Source organism: Lethenteron reissneri, chromosome 62 (genome assembly GCF_015708825.2).
Source record: "Lethenteron reissneri isolate LAM-NWPU_2019-01 chromosome 62, ASM1570882v1, whole genome shotgun sequence".
NCBI classification, from domain to species: domain Eukaryota; kingdom Metazoa; phylum Chordata; class Hyperoartia; order Petromyzontiformes; family Petromyzontidae; genus Lethenteron; species Lethenteron reissneri.
In genome coordinates, this window is record NC_083840.1 from 5,007,142 (window position 1) to 5,022,981 (window position 15,840).

Sequence of the window (15,840 nt, forward strand, 5' to 3'; positions counted from 1 at the left end):
CTCCCCACTACGCACGCACACACATGCGCGCATGCACACACGCACAGGCACACACACACACACATGCACGAACAGGCACGCACACGCGAACAGGCACGCACACACACGAACAGGCACGCACACGCGCACACGCACGCACACGCGCACACGCACGCACCCACAAACGTGCCCGCACACACACGAACAGGCACCCACAAACGCACGCGCCCGCACACACACATGAACACGTATGTGCATGCACACACAGACATGCACACTCAACACATGGTGATGATGATGAGAATCATAGCAATGACGTGAATGGTATTGACTTTGATGATGTTGTTGACGTTGTCGTTATTGTTGGTGTTGTTGTTGTTGACGTTGGTGTTATTGTTATTATTGTTGTTGGTGTTGTTGTTTGTGTTATTGTTGCTGTTGTTATTGTTAATGCTATTGTTGTTGTTGTTGACGTACGTGACGGGGCGGCGGGCGGGTTCGCCGACGGGGCCAGCATGCTGCGAATTCTCACCGCCTCGTCCGGATGATTGAAACGGAAGAAGTTCCACTGTCCGAGACAAAGCATGCAGCCTGTGTACACACACAGATACACACACAGACACACACACACAGACACACACACAGACACAAACACACACAGACACCCACACACGCAGACACACATACAGACACACACACACAGGGGAACAGGAGAAGCAGTTAACACACAACCAAAGACAAAGATCCCCCGTGTAGCCTTAACAGACTGTTGGGGCAAGTGCTGTTAACGAGTAGCAGCACCAATGAAGGCCGGCACTGGCACACGGGGAGGGGGGTGGCCAGTACCGCGCCCGGCCGCCTTTGTCTCCCCAGTGGCGATGTTGCTTACTACACACCGCACCAGGTACCCATTTGAGGCCGAATTGAACCTAGTTTCAAACAAAGACAAAGATCCCCCGTGTAGCCTTAACAGGCTGTTGGGGCAAGTGCCGTTAGTAGCGAGTAGTGGCACCTACAAAGGCCGGGGGGTTGGGTGGCCAGCACCACGCCCGTCTGGCAGTGATGATGGGCCGCATCAACCCCCCCACTCCCCACCCCCCCGCCTCCCGCGATCAGGAGGTGAACTCTTGACCCTTCCGACCGCTGCGATCCACTCGATGGCCCGGCCACACGAACGGCTACACCACGAACGCTGCACTGACTTCACTCTAATCTCGGCGTCTCTCCCTAACCCTCTTCCTCACCCTCTCTCTCTCTTTTTTACAATCAGTGGAAACAAGAAGATGCTCGGTGTAGTCGGCACTTTGCTTCATTCATCATTTCGTATTTTATTTTTAAAATAATAACTTTGCTTTATGTAAACCCCCACCCCTCTCGCTCGCTCTCTCGCTCGCTCTCTCGCTCGCTCTTCTCGCTCACTCTCTCGCTCACTCTCTCGCTCACTCTCTCGCTCACTCTCGTTCTGCACGCAGCCCTTCTCGCAGTCAGGCGGCCTCCGACGGGTAGCTCATAACTGCATGCAGAGCTCCCCGTCATCTGCCACCGTCTCTCTAACCCTCTCCATGACCAACCCTCTCCATGACCAACCCAACTGGGAGTTGAACTCTCGACCTCCCGAGCGCCACGAGCCGCTGGCCGTGCCGCCACCGGCGCCGCGGTGGAGATGAAGCCAACAAAGAGTCGGAGGGAAGGGCCGGGAGACCGAATCAGAATAATCGGAATATGTATTCGTGCTGGCGGTTTCAGTTTCATGTATTAGGTATAGCGCTGTGAGCCATGCGGCTCTTGACTCGGGTGCAACCGCAACAAACAAAAACATGAACAAAGAGACATCTTAAAGTGACTACGCGCAACAGAATCATCCGGAGAAAAAAACAGCAAAATCTTCAAGAAAAAAGCACCGTAGCGCTACAAAACTCTTTGTCAGATGTGCGGAAGATGCGGCGCCGCCACCACCACCGCCGTTGCCACCGTCACTGGCGTGCTGTTGTTTGTGGCCGTTGCGTGGCCCGCTGGAGGCCGCCGGTGGCCGCCATGCACGGCCCGGTTTAAATATAAATGAGAACTCCGTTGGCAGCCAGGGCGGGAGTCGGCCGCTCTGGCGGAGTGCAGGAATGCCGGGGCGTGTGCCGTCATGCCGACAACGGGTATATTTATAATACTCCGCCGCCCTTGGACACTGACTTTTAATTTTATTTTCGGACTTTTTTTTATTTTGGCCGCGCGGGTCAACCCCTCCTCCCCTGGAGGTGGTCACGCTCGGTGCTTTGAAGCCATAGCGACGTGAGACCAGATGATGATGATGATGATTCTCCTTGTTCTCCTTCTCCTCCTCCTTCCAAGAATGATGTCTTGAGACTTGGACTGGGGAGGAGACTGGGCCTCAGGATCAGAGTCCTGATTGAGACTCAGGGAGACCGGGTCTCAGGATTGGAGTCCAATTGAGACTCAGGGAGATCGGGTCTCAGGATTGAAGTCCAATTAGACTCAGGGAGACTGGGTCTCAGGGTCAGAGTTCAGGTTGAGCCTCAAAGAGACCAGGTTTCAGGGTCAGAGTCTGCGATGAAGATCGGGTTGGGTTTGGAGTCTGTATCTCGTTTGAGTGCTGAGATGTTAAGTACCTCGCTTGGTATACAGGAGGTCGTCAGTTCGATCCCAACCCTCACGCCTGCTCTATATTTGGAGTTTGCGGTGTCTCTCTCTCTCCCCGTGATTGAGACTCAGGGAGACCGGGTCTTAGGATTGAAGTCCAATTAGACCCAGGTAGACTGGGTCTCAGGGTCAGAGTTTGGGGTGAGACTCGGGGAGACCGGGTCTCAGGATTGGAGTCCAACTGAGACTCAGGGAGACCGGGTCTCAGGATTGGAGTCCAATTGAGACTTAGGGAGACCGGGTCTCAGGGTCAGAATCTGGTTTGAGACTCATGGAGACCGGGTGTCAGGATTGGAGTCTATTTGAGACTTAGGGAGACCGGGTCTCAGGATCAGAGTCTGGGTTGAGTTTCGGAGAGACCGGGTATCAGGATTAGAGTCCAATTGAGACTAAGTGAGACCGGGTCTCAGGGTCAGAGTCTGGTTTGAGACTCATGGAGAACGGGTCTCAGGATTGGAGTCCATTTGAGACTTAGGGAGACCGGGTCTCAGGGTCAGAGTCTGGTTTGAGACTCAGGGAGACCGGGTCTCAGGATTGGAGTCCAATTACCAGGTCTCACGGTTAGAGTCTTGCTTGAGACTCGGGGAGACCAGGTCTCAGGGTCAGAATCCGGGGTGAGAATCAGGGAGACCGGGTCTCATGGTCAGAGTCTGAGTTGAAGACTGGGTTGGGTTTGGAGTCTGTATCTCGTTTGAGTGGCGAGATGTTAACTACCTCGCCTGGTATACAGGAGGTCGTCAGTTCGATCCCAACCCTCACACCTGCTCTATATTTGGAGTTTGCGGTGTCTCTCTCCCTCCCCGTGGTCATGTGGATTTTTCTCTGGGTCCTCCGGTTTTTCCTTCCACAGTTAGAACCAACATCACGTGGTTTTTTTTAGGCCGCTACTATAGATGTCCACGTGACGACGACGATGATGATCAAGCCCACTTCATTGGGCTATCATTTGACAGCCAGGTCGCTTCTGGAAAAATAACGAGCTACTGCATAGCTCAGCGTGGGGCCTTACCTGGGCAAAAATAAATACAAAAATTAGTTAAAATAGTTTTAGTTTAGAGCGAACGGCGACGTCCATCGACTCAAAACCCAGACCCCCCCAACCCCCCCAAAGCGGTGCAGGGGTCGAGGTGGCATCATCTGTAGCGCAGAAAGAGGGGCTGGCTCCCAGCGGCAGCAGCGGAGGTGGTAGCAGCGGAGGCAGCAGCAGAAGCAGCAGAGGGAGAGGTCCGTGCGGGGTGGATGGCACGGATGGCATCGAGCGAATTCCGCGACGGCAGACAAAATAGATCGGAACCACGGAGCGAGCGCCCTGCCACTCTCTCCACTGGCACCGCACGCACACACAAAGACAAAGATCCCCCGTATAGCCTAAACAGACTGTTGGGGCAAGTGCTGTTAGCGAGCACCTATGAACGCCGGCACGGCACACGGCAGGGTGGGTGGCCAGCACCACACCCGGCCGCCTTTGTCTCTCCAGTGGCGATGTCCACACACTGCACCGGGTACTCATTTGAGGCTGAGTAGACCTAGGGGAAGCCCAGGATCGAACTCGGGTCACCGGGTTTTGTAGCGCAGCGCGCTAACCGCTACAATACCGCTCCCCACAGGCACCGCGACTGCGTGTGTGTGAGTTTGGTGAACTGGTCGGCATGGATACGCGACAGTCGGATATGCGACGTTGCAAACTGCTGTGATAATACTGCTAACGATTGTTATTGTCCGTTTCATAACCGGTTTGAGATTGCGAGGGTTGTGCGTGTTTGTGAAATTGCTCTCAGATCCACGACCCAAAAGAAAATACGCACACACGCACAAAGATAAACAAAGATCCCCCATATAGCCTTAACAGACTGTAGGGGCAAGTGCTGTTAGCGAGCACCTATGAAGGCCGGAACGGTACACGAGGGGGTGGGTGGCCATCACCACGCCCGACCGCCTTTATCTCCCCAGTGGCGATGTTTACACACCGCACCAGGTACTCATTTGAGGCTGAGTCGACCTAGGGGAGGCCCGGGACCGGTTCAGATAATCGTCACTGGTGTTGGCCGTGAGCGGGAATCGAACCCATGTCGCCGGGTTCATAGCGCAGCGCGCTAACCGCTACACCATCGCACGCACACACACGTGCGCGCTTATAGCAACACATAAACACAGCAATCTATATAAACACACGTGCACATACACACACACAAAGATCAGCACCTATGAAGGCCGGCACGGCACACAATGGGGTGGGTGGCCAGCACCACGCCCGGCCGCCTTTGTCTCCCCGGTGGCGATGTTTACTACACACCGCACCGGGTACTCATTTGAGGCTGAGTCGACCTAGGCAAGACCCATCAGGACCGGTTGAGATCATCGGCACCGGTTGTTGGCGGTGACCGTGAGCGGGGATTGAACCCTGGGCCGCCGGGTTTGCAGCGCCGCGCCGCCCTAACCGCTGCACCACCACTCCCCACTGAATATAAACGCGCACATACACACACAAGGATACCCCGTGTAGCCTTGAACAGGCTGTTGGGGCAAGGGCGAAGTGGAGTAGAATTTGACAATAACTATTAAATTCACACGGAAACTATATAAAAAAACTATAAAAACTAAACTATTTTTTGTTACTTGACCAGGTGCAAGGCCCCACTGAGATAGTGTGTAGCTCAGAAGCGACGTGGCCATCACAAATGACAGCTCAACGAAGAGGCGGCTTCTCATCATCATCATCATCACGTGGACATTTATAGCCGCCACATACTCCAAACGCGTGATTCTAAAGGTGGAGGGAAAAAACCAAAAGACCCGGGGGAAAATCCACGCGACCATGGAGAGAGAGAGACACACAAACTCCAAATATACAGCGGCAGGCGTCAGGGTCGGGATCGAATACACGACCTCCTGTAGACCAGGCGAGGTAGTTAACATCTCCTAGCCACCGTGATGATGATGAGAGAGACACACAAACTCCAAATGTACAGCAGGCGCCAGGGTTGGGATCGAACCCACAACCCTCCTGTATACATGGCGAGGTAGTTAACATCTCCGAGCCACCGTGATGATGATGAGAGAGAGACGCAAACTCCAAATATACAGCAGCAGGCATCAGGGTCGGGATCGAACCCACGACCTCCTGCATACCAGGCGAGGTAGTTAACATCTCCTAGCCACCGTGATGATGATGATGAGAGAGAGACACGCAAACTCCAAATATACAGCAGCAGGCATCAGGGTCGGGATCGAACCCACGACCTCCTGCATACCAGGCGAGGTAGTTAACATCTCCTAGCCACCGTGATGATGATGATGAGAGAGACACCGCAAACTCCAAATATACAGCAGCAGGCATCAGGGTCGGGATCGAACCCACGACCTCCTGCATACCAGGCGAGGTAGTTAACATCTCTCCACAGAGTGACACACGGACACAGAGTGACACACACAGAGTGACACACACAGAGTGACACACAGAGTGACACACAGGCACACAGACACACAGAGTGACACACAGACACACAGAGTGACACACAAAGTGACCCACAGAGTGACACACGGACACACAGAGTGACACACACAGAGTGACACACAGAGTGACACACACAGAGTGACACAGAAAGTGACCCACAGAGTGACACACGGACACACAGAGTGACACACACAAGAGTGACACACAGAGTGACACACACAGAGTGACCCACAGAGAGACACACAGAGTGACACACACGGAGTGACCCACAGAGTGACACACACAGTGACACACACGGAAACACACAGTGACACACAGAGTAACACACACACAGTGACCCACAGAGTGATACACAGACACACAGAGTGACCCACAGAGTGACACACACACAGAGTGACCCACAGAGGGACACACAGAGTGACACACACAGAGTGACACACAGAGTGACACACACAGAGTGACACACACGGAGTGACCCACAGAGTGACACACACAGACAAACAGAGTGACCCACAGAGGGACACACAGTGACACACACAGAGTAACACACAGAGTGACACACACAGAGTGACACACACAGAGTGACACACACAGAGTGACGCACGCACCCTCACACTCGCTGTCTGGAGTTCCCCTGCGCTGCTGCTGCTGCTGAGTAACGCCGGCAAAGGTGACAGAGAGATGCTAATTGAAGAGAGGGATTATAATTAAACACCCGCAGGGCGTTATGGGTACCTGGGTTGCTCCCACAGCGAACTAAATATAAATGCACCAACAGCAAAGACAAAGATCCCCCATATAGCCTTAACAGACTTCAGGGGCAAGTGCTGTTAGCGAGCACCTATGAAGGCCGGAACGGTACACGAGGGGGTGGGTGGCCAGCACCACGCCCGGCCGCCTTTGTCTCCCCAGTGGCGATGTTTACTACACACCGCACCAGGTACTCATTTGAGGCTGAGTCGACCTCGGGGAGGCCCAGGACCGCTTCAGATGATCGTCACCGGTGTTGGCCCATGAGCGGGAATCGAACTCGGGTTGCCGGGTTCATAGCGCAGCGTAGCGCTAACCACTACACTGCTGCTCCTCATACATACCCACACACACACGCATATCCACACAACAACAACCGTCATTCGCCAATAAGTGGCGGTGACGTCACCACGACGCTTGTGCCAGGCCACGTGCACCTTGAGGCCACGTGAAGTTTCGAACGCCCGCTGGCAAGAGGTGACGGGGTAGACCCAGGTGCCACAGGTCGACTGACCGAGATGACTGAGATGACTGACTGATGCACCACCTGTGCCCCCTACAATGCCAACTTGCTGTGCTTTAGCCACCCGGCGCTCCGCTCGTTTTTGTGAGCGTCGCTCCTCCGCCCTCCGTTGTTGCTGGAGGGCGACTGCCTCCAACTGCCCAGTAGCGTCCTTCACGAGCCTCCTCCACAGAGGCCGATCTTGACACCGCTGGTACCAGTCATCGGCAAGTGCACTCAGCTCCACGTCCTCCTGTACCACATCACTCCATCTCTTCTCGAGCCCGTGCCGTGCCCGTTTAGCCCCCTCGATCCGGCTGAACAAAAAGCTGTTTAGGCATGCGGTGGCTGGGCATGCGGGCCACATGACCCAGCCAATGCAGCCTTGCCTGCCGGAGGAGCTCACCGATGAGACTTTGCCCAGATCTTTCAAGGATTTGTGAGCTACTCACACAATCCAGCCTGGTTAAACCCAGGATGGATCGTAGGCAGGCAAGCCTAAATGTTTCCAACACACATACACCCACACACACACACCCACACACACACACATATCCACACACACACACATATCCACACATACACACATATCCACAAACACAAACATACCCACACACACACACCCACACACACACATATCCACACACATATCCACACACAGACACATATACACACACATATCCACACACACACCCACACACACACATATCCACACACAGACACAGACTCGCACACTCAACCCTCTCGCTATTCATCTGCAGGACACCGACGCAGCTGAGCGCCTCTCCCGCCCCCCCCATCCGCTCATTCAGGAGCAGCACCGCCGCACAAAGGGGCGGGCGAGGAGGGCTCGTAAATTGGATCAAGGAACACTGCGCTTCATTCATCCATTCATTCATCCATTCATTCGTTCATTCGCCCGTCCACTCATTCCCCCCACCGTGTTAAGCGCCGCCTGTGTATTTACCGCTTGCGATTGATTTGCGTCCGCCGGGAAGAGACCCGGTAGAGGCAGCGGCAGCGGCGGTGCCATCTGTTGCCATCCGCGCCGACAGATGGACGGGAAAGTTTTGCTCTCTGTACGGACGCTGCCGCTCACTGGGCTCAAGGCGCGGGGGAGGCGGGAGAGGGGGGACCCCCTCTGCAATTGCCTACTCGGGGGTTAGGTAGGTGGGGGGGTGGGTAGGTGGGTGGGGGGGTGGGTAGGTGGGTGGGTGGGTAGGTGGGTGGGTAGATGGGTGGGTAGGTGGGTAGGTGGGTGGGTAGGTGGGTGGGTTGGTAGGTGGGTGGGTGGATTGGTGGGTAGGTGGGTGGGTGGATTGGTGGGTGGGTGGATTGGTGGGTGGGTGGATTTGTGGGTAGGTGGGTGGGTGGGTGGGTAGGTGGGTGGGTGGGTTGGTGGGTGGGTTGGTGGGTGGGTTGGTGGGTTGGTGGGTGGGTGGGTGGGTGGGTAGGTGGGTGGGTGGGTAGGTGGGTAGATGGGTAGGTGGGTAGATGGGTTGGTGGATAGGTGGGTAGATGGGTGGGTGGGTAGGTGGGTAGATGGGTGGGTGGGTAGGTGGGTAGATGGGTGGGTGGGTAGGTGGGTAGATGGGTGGGTGAGTAGGTGGGTGGGTAGGTGAGTGGATGCCGGGAGGGTATTTTATCCCTAGCATTTCGCGCGGGGCCAGTGCATTCTGGGAAAAGGGTGCCACGAACTGCAGCACTTGCCCCGACGGTCTCTTAAGGCTACACGGGGCATCTTTGTCTTTGTGCCATGCCAGCCACGATACTTCTCAGCACAAACAACAGAGTGTGGTCGTGGTGGTGGTGGTCTCTGTGGCTATAATGGGAGGAGGGAGGCTGCGTTAAGATCTTGACAGCTAAACTTAGCTTGGTTTGTAACCACGGGGTCCTGTTACTGCGCATACGCATGCAGTCTCACTCACAGTCACTCACTATATACAGAGCACTCACACACACACTCACTCACACACTCACACTCGCTCACACACTCACACTCACTATATACAGAGCACTCACACACTCACTATATACAGAGCACTCACACACTCACTCACACACTCACACTCGCTCACATACTAATTCAGTCTCACACACTCACTCACACTCACTCCCACTCTCTACAGAACAGAGAGAGAGAGCATACAAACTCCACTCACTCACTATCACTCACTATCACTCACTGTTGGGGCAAGTGCACCTAGTAAGGTCGCCACGGTACACGAGGGGGTGGGTGGCCACACACCACGCCCGACCGCCTTTGTCTCCCCAGTGGCGATGTTGACACACCGCACCAGGTACTCATTTGAGGCTGAGTCGACCTAGGGGAGGCCCGTGGTGTTGGTGGTCGTGAGCAGGAATCGAACTCGGGTTGCCGGGTTCATAGCGTAGTGCGCTAACCGCTACACCACCGCTCCCCACACACACACACACGTGAACACAATGACACGCACGCACACGTAACATACAACACACGTCACGAACACAACTCTCCTTTTGAGCCACAGAGTGTAAGGTGTGCTGTTAGCGAGCACCTATTAAGGCTGCTCTCGAACGCTGGCTATAACTAAACTCTCTATTTCATCAGGTGTAAGGTCCATTGAGCTGTGAAACTCATTTTCTGAAGCAACCTGTGGCTATCACAAATGACAGCTCAACGAAGTGGCTTATCATCATCATCATCATCACGTGGAAATTGATAGCAGCCAAATCCTGTGACGTTGATTCTAAATGTAGATGGGTAAAACCGGAAGACCCGGAGAAAAATCCACGCGACCACGGGAAGAACACGCAAACTCCAAATATGCAGCAGCAGGCGTCAGGGTCGGGATCGAACCCACGACCTCCTGTAGACCAGGCGAGGTAGTTAACTTCTCCTAGTCACCGTGATGATGATGATGATGAGAGAGACACGCAAACTCGAAATGTACAGAAGGCGTCAGGGTCGGGATCGAACCCACAACCTCCTGCAGACCAGGCGACGTAGTTAACATATCCTAGCCACCGTGATTATGATGAGAGAGAGACACGCAAACTCCAAATATACAGCAGGTGTCAGGGTCGGGATCGAACCCACGGCCTTCTGCAGACCAGGCGAGGTAGTTAACATCTCCTAGCCACCGTGATGATGATGATGAGAGAGAGAGAGACGCAAACTCCAAATATACAGCAGGTGTCAGGGTCTGGATCGAACCCACGACCACCTGTATACCATGCGAGGTAGTTAACATCTCCATGCCACCGTCATGATGATGAGAGAGAGACGCAAACTCCAAATATACAGCAGGCGTCATAGTCGGGATCGAACCCACGACCTCCTGTATACCAGGCGAGGTAGTTAACATCTCCTAGCCACCGTGATAATGATCAGAGAGAGAGAGACACCATGACAATGGAGGAGACGTATTTTAGGACTGAGTCGACCTAGGGGAGGCTCCAAGCCAGGGTCAGATTCCAACTGGGATCTGCGATCTGGATGATCACGGCAAGGAATTCAAGCAGCCCACGCACACAACAACAACAACAGCAGGTGCCATTCACCACTAAGTGTCAGTGACATCATCACGGCAATTGTGCCAGGCTGGGTGCATCGTTGAGGCCACGTAAAGTGCCAAAGGTTTAAAAAAGGGCATCTCGCGCCCGTGCGCGTGTGGAGTGAACCCCCAGACTAACAACAATAACAACAATAAGAACCTCCGTTTGATCCCCATTGCGCCGCTACCAAACGCCCGCGTTTGCCGGCACGCCAAAAAAAATCTATCGAATCGGAGCGAGAGGCCTCCGATGCCAAACCAAAAAAACCACAGAGGTGGGCAAATGACCGCACTGCCCAGGTATGGCAACTCCCTCCTCCTGCTGCACCATCAAACCTCTCCTCCAACTCCGCACCGTCACTCGCGGCGAGCTGAGAGGATTTCGTGTTCACTGGCGGAGGAGCGTGTCCAGGCAGGTGCTCGCTGGGGCTGTTCCACGTACCTGGCCCATCCACTCACCTACCCACCGACCTAACCATACAGGCATCTACTGTCCTATTAATTTACTTACTCACCTGCTCATGCACTCACCTACCCACTCATCTACCCACCTTCCTAAACATACATACACCTACTGTCCTATTAATTTACTTACTCACCTACCCACTCACCTACCCACCGACCTAACCATACATATACCTACTGTCCTATTCATTTACTTACTCACCTGCCCATCCACTCACTCACTTACCCACTCACCTACCCACTCACCTACCCACTCACCTACCCACTCACCTACCCACTCACCCACCCACTCACCTACCCACTCACCTACCCACCGACCTAACCATACAGACATCTACTGTCCTATTAATTTACTTATTCACCTGCCCATCGGCTCACCTACCCACTCACCTACCAACCGACCTAACCATACATATACCTACTGTCCTATTCATTTATTTACTCACCTGCCTACCCACTCACCTACCTACCTACCTAACCATACATCTACCTACCAATCTACTATTAATTAACTTACACACCTGCCCATCCACTCACCTACCCATCTACCCACTCTCCTCTGCACCTACCCATCCACTTAGCTCCTCACTCACCTACTCACCCATGCATGCATACACTGTACCTACCTACCCACCTACCCACACATCTACCTAATCGCCTATGAAGCTACCCACTTTGCGTGTACGTTGAACTTCTTTTGCACCGTACGTAGCCAACCGTGCTAATCGGAGATGCGGGGGAAAGACAACAAACTAAACACGAAAATCGGTGCTAAAGAAATGAGTTTTCAATCACTTACATACCCATCCACTCCCCTACCTTATCACAGTTCCTATGATCACTGTTACGTTGTTTTTATCGCTTTATTTTGGTGATTTCGAAAACGTTTTGGTCTAGCCATATTTTATTTGTTGTAGTACAGAGTTAGACTGGTAACTTCAATCTAAATTGTCTTATGGTTGTTATTGTTTGACTTGCATCTCACTGGGATTTTTGCACACAGCGTTGATATGCGGTGCTTTTTCTGGAAGACTTTGCTGTTTTTTTTCCTGGATTTTTCTGAAGATGTTTTCTTGTTCATGTTTTTGTTTGTTGCGGTTGCACCCAACTCAACAGCCGCATGGCTCACAGGGCTATACCTAATAAATGAAACTGAACTGAACATAACCATGCACGCACCGACTCGATTACAATTTTTTTTACCAACTCTATTGTTGTACTTAAATACCTACCCATCTACGCATCTCAACCATACACCTACCCACCCCTGACCTATGCAAACGATGCCCTTAGTGGCACGCTCTAGGTTCAGCAGCAAATTCTCCATCTCGTTCTCAACATAACTACCAGACCATCAGCGCACATCGCATGGAGTCTGTATAGATCCGCCTGCCGTTGTTATTCTGTATCAGAGGGGTATTCCTCTGATTCTCCAGTCATGGAAAGCTTCTTGAACTACGTGGTTCAAAGAAATGTCCAGTAGTGTAGCGGCCCAGAGGACATGCAGTCGCACCCCAAAGTACGACAGGTGCCATGGGTTGACTGACTGAGACGACCGAGATGACTGGCTGATGCACCACCTGTGCCCCCTACTGTGCCAACTTGCTGGGCTTTAGTCACCCGGCGCTCCATTCGTTGCTGTGAGCGTCGTTCCTCCACCCTCCGTTGTTGCTGGAGGACGACTGCCTCCAACTGCCCAGTAGCAGCGTCCTTCACGAACCTCCTCCTTCACAGAGGCCGATCTTGACACCGCTGGTGCCAGTCATCGGCAAGTCCACTCAGCTCCACGTCCTCCTGTACCACATCACTCCATCTCTTCTCTAGCCCGTTTAGCCCCCCTCTATCCAGCCAAAGAGAAGCTGTTTAGGCATGCGGTGGCTGGGCATGTGGGCTACATGACACAGCCAACGCAGCCTTGCCTGCCGGAGGAGCTCACCGATGGGACTGTGTCCATATCATTGTAGGATTTGTGAGCTCCTCACACAATCCAGCCTGGTTAAACCCAGGATGGATCGTAGGCAGGCCAGCCTAAATGTTTCTAACCGGCGAAGATGCTCCATTAGGGGGGGGGGGGTCCACGTTTCACAAGCGTAGAGAAGCTGACGACATGACCGTGGCCGAGAAGACCAGAAGTTTTGTGCGGAGCGACAGACCAGGTAGCTTCCACACAGCAGCATTACGCAGCCGATGAAAAGATAATGCCGCTCGACTGATTCGGAGTTGAGACCTCGGCCGTAAAACCGGAGCCGGTCATGAGCGCACTGACCCAGGTATGGGGAAACTCTCCACTATCTCCACAACCTCCCCATCACGCCGGATGGATCGTTTGAGGCAGGCCAGCCTACATGCTTCAAACCGGCACAGATGTTCCTTCACAGAGGGCTGTTACACATCTCACACGCGCTTGACAATACACCATCGCACGCGGTACACACTCATAACCAGACGGTACGTACCAACACGTTCGATATCAGTTGCACACACTCCAACACACTTAGAAGGAACACTTAAAAGACACGCATGAGCGAGTGTGTGTGTGCGTGTGTCTGCGCGGAGCGGTGGCGCAGCGGTTAGCGCGCTGCGCTGACCGACCCAGCAGCAACTTGAGCTCACACACGTGACACTCACACACATGACACACACACACACACACGGAGATATCGATAACAATAAACATCACCGTGACGCACACGCTGAGAGTACAGCGTGTGAATGCATGTGTATATAATATAATACAAAGACAAAGATCCCCCGTATAGCCTTAACAAACTGTTGGGGCAAGTGCTGCTAGCCAGTAGCATGAACGCCTGCACAGTCCACAGCATTCGCACGCACACACACAGTGCGCTAACCGCGCAGCCACCGCTCCCCACATACAGCAGAAAGACAAAAAGCTACACACAAACACTAACACATACTCCCAGACACGCCACACACTCACACACACCACACACACACTCACACACACTCACACACACCACACACACCACACACTCACTCACACATACAAACATACACACTCACACACACCACACACTCACACATACACACACACACACTCACACACACCACACACTCACTCACACATACATACACACTTACACTAACACAACCACACCAGCACATACACACTCACACACATCACACACACTCCCAAACATTACACACACTTAAACACATTACACACACTCACACAGACACGACCACACACACACTCACACATCACATACACTCACACACTCACACACCACACACACACTCACACACACCACACACACTCACGCACATCACACACACCACACTCACACACATCACACACATCACACACACCACACACACTCACACACAGACACCACCACACGCTACTCTCACTCACCAAGTCGCTTTCTTAGCACTTGCAGAGTCGGTGCACAGTTTGAGACAAAACCACACACACACACTACACACACTCACTACACACACACACTTCATACACACACTCCTCACACACACACTACACACACGACACACATGGTACATACACATACACACACACACCACACTACACACACACTATACACCCTACACACACACACACTACACACACCACACACACACACTACACACACACAGACACTATACACACCACACACACCACACACACACTACACACACACACCCCACACACACACACTTCATACACACTACACACACTACACACACACACTACACACACACACTACACACTCACCCGGTACATACACACTACATACACACACTACATACACACACACACTACACACACACACTACATACACATGGTAAATACACACACTACAGACACTACACACACTACATACACACACCACACTACACACACACACACTACACACACACTACACACACACAGACACTACACACACTACACACACACTACATACACACACCACACTACACACACACTACACACACGACACACATGGTACATACACACACTACACACACACAGACTCACACTACACACACACACTTCATACACACTACACACACTACACACACACACCACACACACTACACACACTCCTCACACACACACTACACACACTACACACTCCTCACACACACACTACACACACACTCACACGGTACGTACAGAGAATCCTGCCGCGTGGTTTCGTCCAGACGAACGTCGCTCGGACGTTCAGGGGCCTTTCAGCCGCGACCCGCGGGGTGGAAGATCAAACCTCGCCAGATCTCCACTCACCACTCACCACCCACCACTCACCACCCACCACTCACCCCTCACCACTCACCACCCACCACTCACCCCTCACCCCTCTCTACTCACACCCTCACCACTCTCTCGCTGACAGACACTGCCCTCAGCCTCCCTCACTCAGCATCCCCCTCATCACTCCTCCTCCTGCTGCTGCCTGCCGCTCTCCCTCCCCACCACTCCTCACGCGCCCCCCCCACTCACCCCCACCACTCTTTCTCCCCCCACGCACCTCCCCCCACCACTC

The 15,840-nt window shown here is 53.3% G+C and overlaps 1 protein-coding gene across 13 annotated transcripts in view; it reads right to left on the reverse strand.

Moving 5' to 3' along the window:
* Positions 1-15,840, reverse strand: part of LOC133358467 (pleckstrin homology-like domain family B member 1) — a 101,098-nt gene that overhangs the window by 56,378 nt on the left and 28,880 nt on the right. For 12 of the 13 annotated variants that reach the window (XM_061576770.1, XM_061576772.1, XM_061576776.1 and 9 more), the window contains exon 5: positions 457-570. In XM_061576770.1, the coding sequence (XP_061432754.1) occupies positions 457-570 (114 nt within the window). Of the gene's footprint in view, positions 1-456; positions 571-15,470; positions 15,609-15,840 lie in introns of those variants that run through there. The other variant, XM_061576778.1, reaches the window with a different exon arrangement.